The sequence below is a fragment of the Mustela lutreola genome, chromosome 3, assembly GCF_030435805.1.
Source record: "Mustela lutreola isolate mMusLut2 chromosome 3, mMusLut2.pri, whole genome shotgun sequence".
Taxonomy (NCBI): domain Eukaryota; kingdom Metazoa; phylum Chordata; class Mammalia; order Carnivora; family Mustelidae; genus Mustela; species Mustela lutreola.
In genome coordinates, this window is record NC_081292.1 from 20265232 (window position 1) to 20280980 (window position 15749).

General features: G+C 38.8%; 1 protein-coding gene and 1 long non-coding RNA gene across 2 annotated transcripts in view; one reads left to right on the plus strand and one right to left on the minus strand.

Annotated features, from left to right (window-relative positions):
* LOC131826466 (uncharacterized) overlaps nucleotides 1–15749 on the plus strand; it is a 52779-nt gene that overhangs the window by 17464 nt on the left and 19566 nt on the right. The window lies entirely within an intron of this gene.
* Nucleotides 10983–15749, minus strand: part of COLEC10 (collectin subfamily member 10) — a 39103-nt gene continuing 34336 nt past the window's right edge. Inside the window, exon 6 of the mRNA XM_059165730.1 lies at nucleotides 10983–14547. Within this exon, the coding sequence (XP_059021713.1) occupies nucleotides 14156–14547 (392 nt within the window). The 3' untranslated portion in view covers nucleotides 10983–14155. The remainder of the gene's footprint in view (nucleotides 14548–15749) is intronic.

Consider the following 15749-nt stretch of genomic DNA (forward strand, 5'->3'; position numbering starts at 1 on the left):
AATCACCCGATGCAGTTCTCCAGCTCTGCTCCGACAACTTAGGAAGCCAGTGGCTCCAGAGGGATCACTATGAGATGGCAAAGGGCTGCCCAACCCCTTTTCAACTGTGACAGGAACAAGAAATAAATTTTGATGGCATTAAACTATTACAATTTAAGGGAACATTTATTCAGATGTAGCTTAGTGTGAGCTAACAAAGATATTTTAAATTTCTTTAGAATCAAATTGCTTTAAAGTAAAACAATACTATATGGCATTGGCTTCGTTGTTAGGCAACAATAGAGTCAATATGAGAGATGAAGACATATAAGAAACTAGCTATCTGTTTTATACTGTGCTTAAAACTGCAGCCCCAAAACTGTTGCCTTTAGTAACTTGGGAGACAGAGTAAATATCTTTAACTTGTACTTTTAGAAGTGTATGAATTTGATAAGAAAACGTGTGCCTACTGGCTACTGCTGGCTGCCTTGACAAGGTTATTACTTAAAAAAAAAAAAAAAGTCAGAAAACAGCTGCCTAGCATTAGGTAGAATTGAAAAAGAATAGATTCTGGAAATTGGGGTCTTGCTGTGTTAGACGATGCCAGCTAATTAAAGATGAGATTTTAGGAGACACTCAAGAAAGAATCAGACTTCAAAGGTTATAAACCCCCAGAAGAAGGTGTGGTCCCTAAGATCCACATCAGATTGTGTCCAAGGACCAAGAGGAAGAAGGAAGAACTTTCCTGCAGAGAGAAGCAGGGGTGGGAGAGAACAATAGTCAAATCCATCACCCCTAGGAGTGGAATGAGACTGGTGGGTCAGCAGAACAAAAGGGCACACACACTTATTCTTGCAGCCTGAACAACTTTACGTCCTCAGCTTGGCTGCTGGCCCTGTCTTATTGCCAGGTACAATGTGTCAATTTCACAGCAATATCTTGTTTTAAATCATTCAAAAAAGCCCTTTCCATCTCAAAAATGCCAACCTGATTAAAAAAAATGTAACAGTCAAATCACCATGACATAACAATAATTACAAATATCTCATGGCCATTTCTTTTGGAAAAACTATAATTGCTATTTCCTCATTTGGGAAATTTCTACTAATTGTCAAATCACTTAGGGAACTGAAATTTCAGTGAATATGAAAGTGACATTAGAACAACAGGATTGATTTTTGGTTGGCAGTTCTATCCCCGTGGGCCTACCCAAGTTTAATTTTTTTGTGAGGGAGTAAGCAGAACCTTGCCTGTTGGATTTGGGTATTCAGAGCAGTGTGCTGGGGGATGGGGAGATGCCCTGCAAAGAAGTAATATGGCTGTATTTTTCCACCGCCATTTTTACTTAGATGACTGGTAGATACATTGTTTCACATTAAAACCAATACATTGCACTGAAGATTAGATTGTAACATTTAGATGAATTTTTGAGATAAGATCTAGAACTACAAATAAATTTATTTTTGCCTCATCAATAGGCTTCAGTTCCCAGGGTCTGAATCACTTGGCAGGGACGAGTTTGCGAGTCTGAGTTACACGAGGAGCTGGGAGGTGAGAGGGAACAGAGGGTAGGATGGATGTAGGAGGCATCTTGCAATTTAAGAAAATGGGTTTTCTTTCGTGCTTCTTGATATTTAGATCTGAAATCTTGGTGGTCTTAGGCCACTGGAAAGAAGAGCAAAATTCAGGCCTGGGATTTCTAAGGGGTAAGTGTTCCAAGTAATTAGGATGTGTAATGTCTCCTGGCAGGATGAAGGTGGAGAAACAGCACGCCTGTGCTGTTTATCCCTTTTCATTTATTCCCTTTCTCTCTTTAAACCTTCAGTTCAATTCAAGTTGGCATAATTCAAAATGCTACTACTCTAAACAAAAGTGTATTTGTTTATAGGTAGGTAAATGGGTGGATGTATGGACAGAAAGATAGAAAAAGAAAGGCACAGAGAAAGCAGTTCCATGAGCTCTTGAAATCATGACTCTCCCCCTACCTGTCCCCATCTTGCCCTTTCTCCCACCACAGCGGTGGCACAAGATCAAGACTGCACTACTTGGGGGCAACAACAGGACACTGTGTCCCAGACAGAGGGGCACACCCTATTTTTTCTGGAGTTGGTGAAGTGGAAGGATGGGGTCTGGGTTTACAGCTGATCATCTTTCCTATCCTATGAGTCTATAGAAAGGGGTCCAACAGAGAGAACCCAGGGGAGGGAGCCATCTCAGGGCCCAGGTCCAGATAAGCCACAGTCCAGCTGTGGCCCTGTGTTTCCTCCTCTCTTTCCCTGTTAGTCTGAGTTGAGCTTCTGTTTCTTCCCATTAAAAGATTCTGGGCTGAAGCAGCATAAAAGGGAATCTACAAGAACTGGTGGTACAGAAGGAACAGGGAGATACAGTTCTAAAGTAACCAGGACTTTTCCAAATGGCCTTTCTCTAGGTTGAGTTGATTATGATTGAAAGTAAAATCTTGAGTCATGTCTTAGGTACTGAGATTTTTATTAGAATTCAAATAGACATTAAAAAAACCCAACTTACTGGCAATTTTTTTGAACAATATAAGAATATAATTATATATGGTATAATTAGGCTCAATTATAATTATCATAATTATATTTATGTTTCTAATTATAACACATATAACTGTATGTTGTTATAATTAATATATAATTAATAATGATATTAATTAATGATTATAATGATTTGATTAATGATTGACTGGTATATATTAGTAATTTATTTTCTTATTATATTATATGTTGTATATGAACATATACATATATATCGCTACTTCATAAGCAGATGGCTATGATGTCAAGGAATTTCAGAGTCTTGTGGAAATCTTCAAAAATAGTTCTGAGGATTTGGGTCATAGGAGAGACCCGACAGGCCCGAGATGCTAGGATATGCCAAGGGATAGCAGCACTCTTCAATTATGTCTGGCTCATTTGGATTTAGAAATTTAGAGTTCCTAAAGTTAGGAGTCATGCCTTAGCCCTCTTTGTATCTGCCAAAACTGGTTCTGCAGATCCACCAGCCCCTTCTTCATCTATGAATAAATCTACATATATTTTAGAAAAAGGCACTATGACTGACAATGTTGTTTTAGAGAATTTCTCTTGGCCACTCCAATTTTTCATTAAAACTCTCCTGTTCAATTCTGGGTTCCTGTCCCATTACCTCATATCTGGTTTCCACCATTCTGCCTTCTTCTTCACTCTGATGCTTTATTAGGACTGTCCTTATTAATCCTGGCTGTCCGTTGTTTGTTGCCTTTCTAATATTGAAGCTCTTCCAACTTCATCTCATCCTTGTTCCCAGAATCCATAATAAGCCATCATGAGACTCTGCTTGCTGAAGGAAAGAGTTTGGACTCCACTCTCTGAGCTGAATATCTTTGTTTGACCTTCAGTTCCAACTCTGTCTGGCTCCACCATGTTGGAAGCCTCAAGAGGTTGTATTTTACAGTTTCCAACAACTGGACCTTTTCTCTTTTGGCTTCCAGTTGGGACTGGACAATGGGAAGCACTTGTAGAAGAACAGAGAGCAGTGGGAGACATGAATCAGCTAATGACCTCCTGGCTTCCCTGGGATCACAGTAGTAGGTTGTTCCCTCACTGCTAAGGTGGTAGGTCCCATCAGGTAGCTCTCACATGTGGCTCTCTCTAGGCCTGCTAACACTACCCTACAGGTTGTGTACTTGTTGCCCTACATGTGTCATGACCCCTTGATGGTTTCCCTAAATTCTGCTTATACTTTTATATAAGGTTTCCCTTTCTACTCTTCTCATTACCTCATTTATGTGTGCCATCTCTCTCCTGTAATGACCTTTTGCTTCTAGAGGGTTGCCCAGAATGTAATAGGACCAGGGGGCACTAGGACACCTTGAATTCTATTCCTAGATTCGCCACTTATGAGGTAGTTATTGAACAAGCATGCACCGGTTACTTCTTAAATTCTAGACACTTTGCCTTTGCCTTTAATGCCTGTCCTCAATGGAAAATGTCATGACAGAAACATGTAGAGTTATGTTTACGGACCAGAGGGAGGAGCCCTGAGGGCCTTTGGGAAACTGAGATCATAAACTTCATTTCACTGGATGAATGAGAGGTTGCTTCACAGATAAGAGGGAATGATACATATGGGCAAAATACACAAATCAGAGAGATGAACCAGTTGTAGAAACTTACAGCACATGTGTACATTTGGAGGCATGCACCCAGAAGTGGGTATCAAAAGGAGGGGCTTAAAAAGATGGCAGAAGTCACAGTACGAAGAGTATGTACTCATCAAACATCTATGTTGGGTAATATATTATGTCTTGAATTTGTGACTCTATTCTATAGGACTGTGAGAGTGGGAGATAGGATTGGACATAAGTCTTAAGTGATTGTATACCTGCAAAAGATAAAAAATTGTTGCCATTGTAGAATACTTGATATTTCATTCTTAAAATGAAATAAAAACAACATATCCTGTTACATACTTCACAATAATAAGAGTGGAAAACAGGAGTCATTTAAAAGTTCTGGGGAGTTGTTCGTCCAGTTGAGAATACTATCTCTACAGCAGAGAGACCTGAATGTCTTCATAAATCTCAACAGAGGACTTGACGTCCTTACGACCTGGCACCCATAGGCTATGCTTTCCTCCAGAGGGACTGGCCATGTCCTGGTAGGAGGATCCTGTGCTCTCCATCTTCCTGTCATTCTTCATCCCAGGATCATACCACTTCAGCGCAGAGGACCCTGATTATGTCATTTTTCCTTCTCTCAGTCAGAGCAATTGCTTCTCAAGGTTCTTTTCAGAAACTTCATGTTTGACTTCAAGTATTTTCAACCAGATCCCCCTGGAACACTCTATCTCTATTAGAATCTCCTCCTTTATGTGAGGCAGTATTTTTCCTTGCCTTCTTAAGGAACAGGGAAAAAAAAAAAGGAGCTGTCTTCAGAATTCTTGAAATATCTATTTATTCCTTTTGGAGAATGAATGTAATGTTCCTAAGTTTCCAAACTGTTCATGACTGATGGAGGTCTTGTGAAACAGTCATGTTTTTGTACAGTTTTCCCTGTTTTCCATGCATCCATTATGCACGTATGTGCATATGTGCACACGCAGATAACAAGGTCAGAAAACTTAAGTGAGTTGTGAGCAGCCACACAGAATGTAAGTAGCAAGACAGAAACTCTGGACCTTCCAAATGTGCCCATTATTCTATGATGAGACCGAATAGTGCAGTGGTTAATAATGCCAACACTGGACTGGATAGTCTGCCTTGAAATCCCAGCAGGGTGAATTTAATCTTTGTGCCCCAATTTACTTGTAGGAAAAAGAGATAATAGTAGTCTGTACCACATAGCGCTGTTTTGTGGCTTAAATTAAAACCACATGTCAAATGCTTAGCATTACACTCAAGTTATATCAGTTATTCCCATTATTTGATTGACCGTGTCCAACCACCACTCTTGCTCTTATTGCTTCAACTGTCCTTTAGTTTTTTATTTTATTTTATTTTTTCAGCGTCCCAAGATTCATTGTTTATGCACCACACCCAGTGCTCCATACAATCCGTGCCCTCCTTAATACCCACCACCAAGTCAACTTTTCCCTCTCCCCTTCCAAAACCTTGTTCGTTTCTGAGAGTCCACAGTCTCTCATGCTTCATCTCCCTCTCTGATCTACCCCAATTCACTATTTTTTCCCTTCTCCTAATGTCCTCCATGTTATACCTTATGCTCCACAAATAAGTGAAACCATATGATAATTGACTTTCTCTGCTTGATCTATTTCACTCAGCATAATCTCCTCCAGTCCTGTCCCTGTTTATACAAAAGTTGGGCATTCATCAACTCTCCTTTATAGTAAGCTTTCTAAAAATATTTTCTTTGATCACAAGGTATGACTTTCCTTTCCTGTTAAATCCCATGGTTTTAACTTAAATATACTTCTCACATGGCACCTTAAAAAATGGTCTATTTTCTGGAATTCTGTGTATTGAATGTTACTATATATACCATCTCTACCTTCTTACAGCATGTTTCTTCATCAACCCAACTCTATTTTGACTTTTGCCTACATCATACTCCTGAGATTTAGGCTAAGTTCCGGTATGACTTCATGTCAACAAATTCATCATCACTGGTGCCAGTGAAGAAACCATATTAAGAGTAAAGGAACTGGGGTGCCTGGGTGGCTCAGTGGGTTAAGCTTCTGCCTTCAGCTCAGGTCATGATCTCAAGGTCCTGGGATCAAGTTCCACATCGGGATCTCTGCTCAGCAGGGAGCCTGCTTCCTCCTCTCTCTCTCTCTGCCTGCCTCTCTGCCTACTTGTGATCTCATTCTGTCAAATAAATAAATAAAATCTTTAAAAAAAAAAAGAGTAAAGAAACTAAGGTGTTTTAATCCCAATATCTATGTGATAATTATACTTCAGAAAAGGGTGAAGATACTTTCCAACAACCATGGCTAGGAATTCCCCTGAAATAGGGATTATGTTAAATGCAGGGATGTTTTAGAATCCCAAGCATACTAAATCATTTAGGAGTATTTGTAGATAATGTAACAGTAAGTATTTCTAGTATAAGGAGTTTGCATAATATGACCCAAATATCATGTAATTTTTGTCCATATGGATCTGCAGGCTTGTTTGTGGTGATCAGAGGAACACATTCCTTACTGTGTATAATTTCACTCTGTAAATATTATCTCGATATTTCATAAGAGTATGAATCAGTGAGGCAAGAGCATTAGTGTATATAAAGCTACTGAATTTGTGAAAATGTAAGAATGAGGGCAACTTGTGACACATTTTGAAAAAGAAGCAGTACTATCATGCCCCATCCCATTCCCAATAAGAGAGTATCTGAAAAAAGAAGAGCTTAGCTATTTTTTTCTTTTGTACTTTCAAAGGTGGGGATACAAATATATATATATATATGTGTGTGTGTGTATATATATATATATTTATATTTATAAATATATATATATATATATTTACTTCCTTCCATATTCTTTTTATATACTCTCTCTATGCATAGGTGTTTGGTGTTAGGAAACCCAGAAAGAGTATTTTCAAGCTTCTTTAAAAACTGTGCTCTTTGATATTTTATCTTAATGTCTCAATATGTATTTTTAGATTTATCAACTTATCTCCTTTTTCTCTGATGTCAAGACCAAAATTAGAAATAGCTTCTTGTGTTTGTCCACTCTGTTCTTTAAGTCCTAAGGTCCTTTAGGGTAAAGAGAATATCCTTATTCTATGGAAGAGAGAATTATAGTGCTCATAAGTGCCAGTACAGAAATCCTCACCCATCCTGGAGGTTGTGTCCCTGAAAAGCACCAAGATTGAGAAGTTCAAAGCTAAGATCATACAAAACAGGAAATTGGGGAAAAAATGTTTTTAAACATAAACATTGCCAGAAAGCATCCAATTATAAAACCTGTATGTTTCTCCTGGTAGCCTTCTTCAGAATTACCTTCTCCAAGTTGATTTAGGAAATATCCATGTGAAATTATGATCCGCTATGGGAAGAGTCTCCCATAATTCTATGTTATGCTCACTATACATATTAGAAATATCCATCTAGACTTTATTGGATTTAAGTTAAACATGTTTGCAATTACATCTCTTTTTACCTTATTTTCTTAAGATTTAGAAAATGTTCCTGTGCCTTCCTGGGCTTTTCACACATCATGGGAATGCTTATGAGTACTTTTTCCTGGGGCTTACATTCTATCAATATATGCAGGATTTGATTTAGATAGTCCTCAGGTCTTTATTTCCCTTCCCTCTCCCAAAGAACCAACAGCTAGGTTTACACAAAGAATAAGTTTTAACTAATAATACATTATTTTGCTTAAGGGTTATAAAGTGAAAAAACTACACATGCCAAAGTGTTATGTAGCTCTAAAATTGTATGGACACACATTATTCTCCATTATCTCTGAGATGCAGAGGCCAACATGGTGGTTAATTTGGGGTGGCTGTACTCCCATTTTAACAAATTGTAAAATGGCTGACTCACTTCTCCCTTCTTCCTGTCTATTCTTACTTTACTATGAAAATGACAATGTATGACAAATCTGGGTTTCACTGACTGTCTGGTGTAGGTCGCCAGAAAAAAATAAGAGAATATTTACGAGGTGTCGATGCTCATCTGTGCACAACCACAAGGATACATTCTATCTCTGCTAGAAAATGGTGTGGGTGAGTATGCACATTGATATAAGAACTTTTTGCTCATATCAAAGTGACTCAATGTGTAAATGTATTCAAAGAAAGGTGTCTATGTTGCTCTTTGAGAAAGGGTAATGTGGTACTGTTACCAAAAAAAAAAAAAAAAAAAATTTCCTTGTCCAACTTATCTCAATGTATCTTTGAAGAGGTGTTATGTTGAAGAGGAAGTACATACAAAAATAGGACAGGTTTATGTATTCCATTCATGATAATGGATGGAATGGATGGGCCTCAGCATAGTAGGCTTGATGTTCAGTGAGACTGAGGGGAGTTCTGCCCACGAGTCTAGAAATCTGATTTGTCTTCACTTCCATTGTGTATTAGCCCTTATCATGGTACCACTTAACACATGTCTGATGCTCCACAACTGCATTTAATGAATTAATGAACTCTCCTATCCACCCAAGCCAATTGCTCCTCCTGTAGGCTTTATGCACGTGGACTCTGATTTTGACTTCACTCTCCCACTAGCACTGGACACCTGCCCTGAGCCCTCTCAATGAAGTTTTGTCAAACCATCTATCTTTTAACAACCTCCTCTCTGGGGGGTTGAACCCTGTCTACCATATAACTTCCTAATAAATCAATTTTTTTTATGATTGAGATGCCCCCAGATGACTTTGAATACCATTCATACTCTATCTCTGTGCATCTCATACCTTATCAACAAAATTTGAATTCATTGGATATGAGGCATACCCTCTAGGTTTAGAGACATATAAAATTGGATATTTGGGATGCTTGGAGTGCTCAGCCGGTTAAGTGACTGCCTTTGGCACAGATCATGATTTGGAGTTCTAGGATTGAGTCCTGCATAGAGCTCTCCCTGCTCAGTAGGGAGCCTGCTTCTCCCTCTGCCTGCTTCTCCCCCTGCTTGTGTTCTCTCTCTCTCTTTCTGAAAAATAAATAAATAAAATCTTAAAAAAAAAAAAAAAAAAAGGCCAAAAAACTGGGGTTTCCATCTCAGTAGTCAGTGCCATAGCGAGGACAGTTCTCCTTGCCCAGGCCCGTACTTCCACTCAGAGACTACTCCAGCTTGTCTCTGGGCCAGAGCTCTCAGAGTTATAAACAGCAGAGAGCAGAACAGGGACAATGAGTGGAAATTAGAAGGAAATCTATTTTAGTTCACCATCGGGAAAATTTCGCTAATGGGGTTAGCAAATTGCCAAAAATGTTCAAATATAAATTACATGACTATTAGGAGTGCAGTGAAAGAAATGCCTATATTCATAAAAAGATCTGTGTATCCAATATCTGTGGTAAATGGTTCATCTCCTTTCATCTTCCTTCTTCTTTTTTGCCCCTCAAATTTTACCAGCTAGATTATGAGGGTCTTACAATCTCAAGGTGGTGCAAGTTGATGGTTTCATTTTTAAGTTTTAAAAAATACTTTTTATGTGATAAGCATGGGTTCAGATGAACTGCATCTTAGGAAAAGTAGGAATGGCTTTAGAATCAACCGAAAGTAGAAATGGTTTCAGAATCCATCTCAACGCTAATTCCAACCAGCAGTGCAACTTTGGGCAGATGTATTCCCTGACCTGAAGGTAAGAATTTTATCTAGAAATGAGGATGAGAAAAGTGACCTGTCTGTATTTACACACACAAAGACACATGTACAGCCCATTCGTATATACATACATAGAGTGTTATGTGCTAGATATGTACAGTTTGTCCCTTATGTCATTTTTGTGTGTGTAAGTTTGCATGATACCATTTTCCTTTCATGAAAGACCTGCCTTGGAACTTGCTCTCACTAACTGAAAGACATCTGAAGAGAATTTTTACTTTTATGGGGAAAAGCCCCAAAATGAACACAGGATTCAGTGTTGGTTTGGCAGCAGCCCTGATAAAGGCAGCTGTACCCCAAGCAACCACAGCTGCCCCACCAAACTCCTTCCCTGGGACCCACACTCCCGGTCTGGCATCAACTGCCAGAGTTCTGATCTGTGTCTGTGGATATCTGGGCTTTATCTTGACTTATTTCATGCATCTTTAGCAACATGTGGCCTAAGGTATCAGGAAAGCCTAAGAGAGGTGATTTGGGGGGGTGGGGTGGAGATACTAAAAAGTGTTCCATATAAATTAATGGTAATCATTTCTTAGCTTTACACCATTTCAGTTAGTAAAGGTTTCATAGAATGCTCTACTTTCAAGAATAGGGGGAACCCTGTATCTTAAAATATGACTTGTTTCTTTTCAACAGGTAGCTGGTAGTAACGGTTAGGTTTTATTACCCCATGTAATATGTCTGGTTGGTACCCTGTTTCTTAACTCATTACATGTTATATCTTTAATTGTCCCAGTACTCTGTGTGGAGGAATCATACAGATGAGGAAAACAAGGTTCAGAGCATGGAAATTTTCCCCTAATAGGGCTGGTAAGTGGCACAGTTGGCACTGGAATTGACAACATCTAGATTTTTAAAGTGATATGCTTACAGTTGCACTGTACTGCATGGAATCTTATCATCATAATTTTCTTATTAGAATACCTACAAATTTTCAGTCTCAATCTCTTAATAATGCAGCGGATACTGCTATTTAATTAATCTTTCCTAGGCAACAAAATATCTTATTTTTTTCAAATTATGCAATCCAGAAAAGTGAAAATTAGTTGGTTAATAATAAATCAGCCCATATATGGTTAATATAGATCTAAGCAGTAATACATATATATATATATATATATACATATATATATAGATAGATATTTTTTTAAGTACCACCAGTTTTTATGGGTGAGTTGTCCAAAGTGTAATGAATGTCTGTTATATCTGTCTCAACACTAGGTATGCACCGTTCCACAGTGTTTGAGCAATAACTCTGGACAAAAGATATTTCTTCATCATGGAATGTGTTGCTTTGGGAAGTGAGGTTGTAAATATATTTTTTAAATTTTCTTCCCTTGGAAACTTTATGCATTCTTGAGAGGTACACAGGTATATCCCTGAAAAGTCAAGTATAAATTCAACTTTTGGAGAATAAAATTGATTTTAAATGCTAATTATTTAAGAGAATGCTCATGAATTTCATGGGACAAAAAAATTATTTCCCCATTTTTATTTTGAGCAAAACTCAATTTTCATATATCTGTTTTGCTTTCCCTGTATCTGTAGCTATCTGTAGAACTAGTGAAGCTTTACTAAGTCACCTCCCCAACATTCATGCCAGGTTTAGACATTAATGAATTCAGAAACAAACCAGGGAGCACCAAATTTGTAAGTTTCCAAATGCACCGTATCTTTGTTAATTGACTCTAATGCTTAGCTTTGGAAAGTAATCAAGAGAGATTAGTTGAGTTCCTGCTATCATGAGAGAATCATGGATGAGCTTCTATTTAATGAACAACAAACAGGCTGGAAAGAACACTGGCTTGGTAGTTTTGATCAGCAGGCTGGAGTCTACTTTTATCCCAAATGAGTCAACTTTGGTAAATTGCTTAGCTCTCTTGGCTCTCAGCATTCTCGTTGGGAAAATGGCAGCAGTAGGAACACATTCCTACAGGAAGTTTATCAGGATCAAATGAGAAAAGATGTGTGAGGATATTTATAAAGCACAAAGGGCTTCACAAAATTTTAGTAAATCTAATCAGGTGTGTGGTGCCTTAGATACTCTGTCATCTTCTCTTGGAAGCACTGGCAGCAAAGGCGAGTCATTACAAGAAATGCTTTAATAATGGTAATAATAGTACTTAGAGTACACACAATAAATATTCATACTTTGGCCACCCAGAACAGATCAGAACATGGATCCCATTGCTACATGCCTCTAGGCAATGATTGATGTCCATTCCTTCTCTTCTTTCCTCTTATCCCTTTCTCTTTCTCCAGCCATTCCTAGGTTCTTGTTCCTCATGGTCTTGACTGGCTTGCATTCCACCCAAGGTTACTGGCTTTGTTATAGTGTTCTGCTTTGTAATTCTTATTAAACTGACTTGCCTTCAACATATCATAGGCCATGTTCTCAAAAATCTGAGTGTGTAACTAGTTTATTAGCCTGACAAATGAAAAACATTGAACAAATTCCTGTAATTAAGCCGAATTGACTGAAATATCAATGGGAGACCTCGACTTTGATGTCACGGTATCCTCATGACACTTGACATGGTTAGAACCTTCAGAACTTTTCCCTAGAGATGAGAAATGAACACTCCCCCCTCCCTTTTTTCGGCCTAGCAGACTATTTTGTGTGACTTAAAACTTGAGCTGAAGACTAACTAGTTGCCAATATTTAAAAATATGAATATATATCATCAAGTTCCAGCTTTCTGACTTCTCTTGAAATATCAAGGCACATAGTGATACTGGGTCCTCTACAGCAAACATAACAGTGCAGGGGGCTGGTGTGGGAGTGGAGAGGAGGGAAGCTAGTTCCTTTAGAATAAGTTGTGTTCAGTACTAGGATCCCCATCCATTCAATTTGATTTATTTATGCCATCTTGTATGGCCCCTGTAGGACCTGAGTTTGTGGCTCAGGACAAACCCACAGAAATAACCTAATTAAATCTTATCTCATAACCAGTTAGTCATGGGTGCAATCATGAACAGATGGTTTAAGGTGAACATACGTTGTTGATCTGTTTCTCTTATTTCATTAACCATTTGCCAGCATTTTAAACTGTGTAATCATATGTCACAAACTATAACTGGAGCAGCAATTTTTAAGGGGAAAATCTAGAGTTCTGTTGAACTCTATCTTTCCCTGTATATGATTTTCAAATTTGAAATGAAAGGTGCTTTGAGTTTTGATTGTAGATCAAGTTTACAATGTAAAATGGTAAAATGTAGAATTTTAACATTTGATAAATGTGAGTCAGAGGCATGTTCCAAACTCCACACCTGCCACATACATGTGATGTCAGAGTACTACAAACAGCATCCCTGGTATGGGTTCTTTACAACATATGAATACAGAAAGTAAAAGGCCTCCCATGAAATGTCACCATAAGTGATATATTAGAGGCAAGGAGGAGAGAACATGGTGACTTGATATTGGTAGCATCTTGAAGCTTCTAGAGTTTTCTGAAAGTTTCACAAACTCCTTCCTTCATTCCCTATGCCTAAGGGGAGAAAAATTGATAAGGCTAAACTCAAGACAAAGAATGATGGGGCCATATTAGTAGCAAGGGGCAACTTAACAAGAAGATTATAGATAATAGTGTTTGGAAAAAATCCTCCCTCTCGCTCTCTTTTTCAATTTCTAATCTTTCCCTTTCCACAAATCAGAATTAAAACTTAGAGCCCTGGGATGCAGTTGTGGGCCTATAGAAAGAGGCCATGGCAAATCCTTGGTAAACCTCATTGAAGGCCATAATGAATTAGAAGCATGGAAGTTGTCTATGTGATTCCATATGGTCTGGAATGGGTCACAGACCAGAAGTTTCTCAATAGAGGTTTGGGGTTGAAGTCCTTTTATATCTGTGCAAACGGGAGGACCTTTCAAGTGTGACTATAGCCCTGGTGAGTGACCAGTCAAAGAACAGAGACTCTTGGCTTCAAAGACAGACAATATCTCTGCATTCCTAACAGAAGGCCTTCTCATAGGTCTGGCTTTGAGCAAGGGTAAGTTAGCCTAATCATCACCAACCAACTATCCAATTATCCTCCAGGCTAAATAGACAGTGATTTCAGGATCTAGGGAGAGGCAGCAGAGCGAATAGCAAGAGAACATTTCATTTGACACATAGACAACCACATCCTGCACAACTAGTAATTCAAACTCTCTCTGTGGATCCATGGAACTTGGTGAGCTATTGGCTTGATCATATACTATGTATAAAAATGTTCAAATCATCAAAGAAGACTGTGGCAATGGGGTTCCAAACCCCAGCTCAGCGTTTTCTACTTGTCTTGAGTCAGAATGAATTTGGCGTAATTAGAAAGAAAAGGATGTATAAAAATAACTGCAGTGACAGTCACAGAGAAGTAACAAATGGGTAGCATGAGCAGAGTTACTTTTTCTTCTTGACAAACTCACAGACAAAGTACATGGTAAGATGGCACTCTGTGTCATTCCATCTGCCTGAACTCAGCATTTCCACACAGTCCTCATGACCGTAGGGGTCACTGGGCTCCCCCTCTCTCCAGTTGCTGTAGTTCTGCAGGGGAGTGTTGTCTGTGAACACATACTGTCCCTCCTTCTCAAGGTCATTCACCCCGATGAACACCCGGAAAAAGCCACTCTTGGCCACATAGTCAGCGATGAGTGTGTTGGCAGCTTCGTCCTTTGGCATGGCCAGCATCCCACCCCGGATCCGGCAGTGGGTCAGGGATTCCCTATAGTTCTTCTCTTCCTGCACGATGTAGTAGAATTTCTCCTCAGTTTCCCTAATCCCTGCTATGACTTTGCAGAGAGGAAAAGATGAGCATGATTAGGCATCTCAAAAAAAGAAAAGGCAAGGATATAATATTGCTGGCTTTAACTTCACTTATTCGATGTTCAACAATTATTTTGCAAGTCCCTAGTATGAGGTAGGCACTAGTTAAATATTTTCATCACTTCTGTAGTTATCAAATGGAGAACGAAGTCCTGCCATTTGTCTTCCCCGTCCTTCCTCCTCAACTCCTCACACAGTTGTGAAGAGGAGACTATTTTAACAAAGGTTTGCTATGTTTTAACAAAGGTATGCTTTGTTATACCATAACAAACGTATGCTCTATGTCTTGCCGCACAACTCCTCTCAGACTCTTCTCCCATACTACTTTAAGCTTTGCCATACTTAGCGTCCCAAGAACAAGCCCTTCTCTCTTCCATGTCCATGGCTTATCTTTCATACTTGGAAAGTCTTCTCACTGCTTTACCTGGAAAACTCCTACTTGCCATTTAGATCCCAGAGGAAGTATTTTCTCCCATAAGAACCTTCCCAATGTCTCTGGACAGGCATGGGGCTCTTGTGTACACTCCCCCATGTTTCCACAGCTCCCTCCTCGTCCTCTTTTGTATCACTCAACACATTCTAATCTAATTGTTGGTCTGCATGCCTCACATACTAAACTATGAATGTCTTGAGGAAAAAGGACCATGTCATTACCACTCTGTAGCCTCAGAGCCCACAAAAGTGCTTTGGATGGCAAATGCTTGTTGAATAGACATAGGAATAACATAGAAATTTGTCCCATTTGGGTTGAATTCCTGGGCTATTAACATGTACCTAGACTGAGCTTGTCCATGTTCACTCCACATACACGAAGTACTGAGCTACTGAAAAATCTTCAGGACAGAATTGGGGACCCAGAGTCATCCTGAGCTCATAATATGTTAAATGTGTTTTAGGTTTTGAGGGGATCTACATATATTTCTTTGGGTCTAAAAATAAAAATTTACCAAGAAATCCGTGACCACACAATAAATGTCAAAAACTACTGCTCTGTGTGGCACCTCTAGGGTCTGGTTTTCTTCATGAGAATCCGAGTCATGTCAGAGATGGCATCTCAGTACTAATTATAACCAGAGTTATAATTAAGAGTATTACAAGGTGAAGAACGCAAGATGACTTATGTCTGTTTCTAATAATGTACAACAAACATAGCTGGGTTACAATAAAT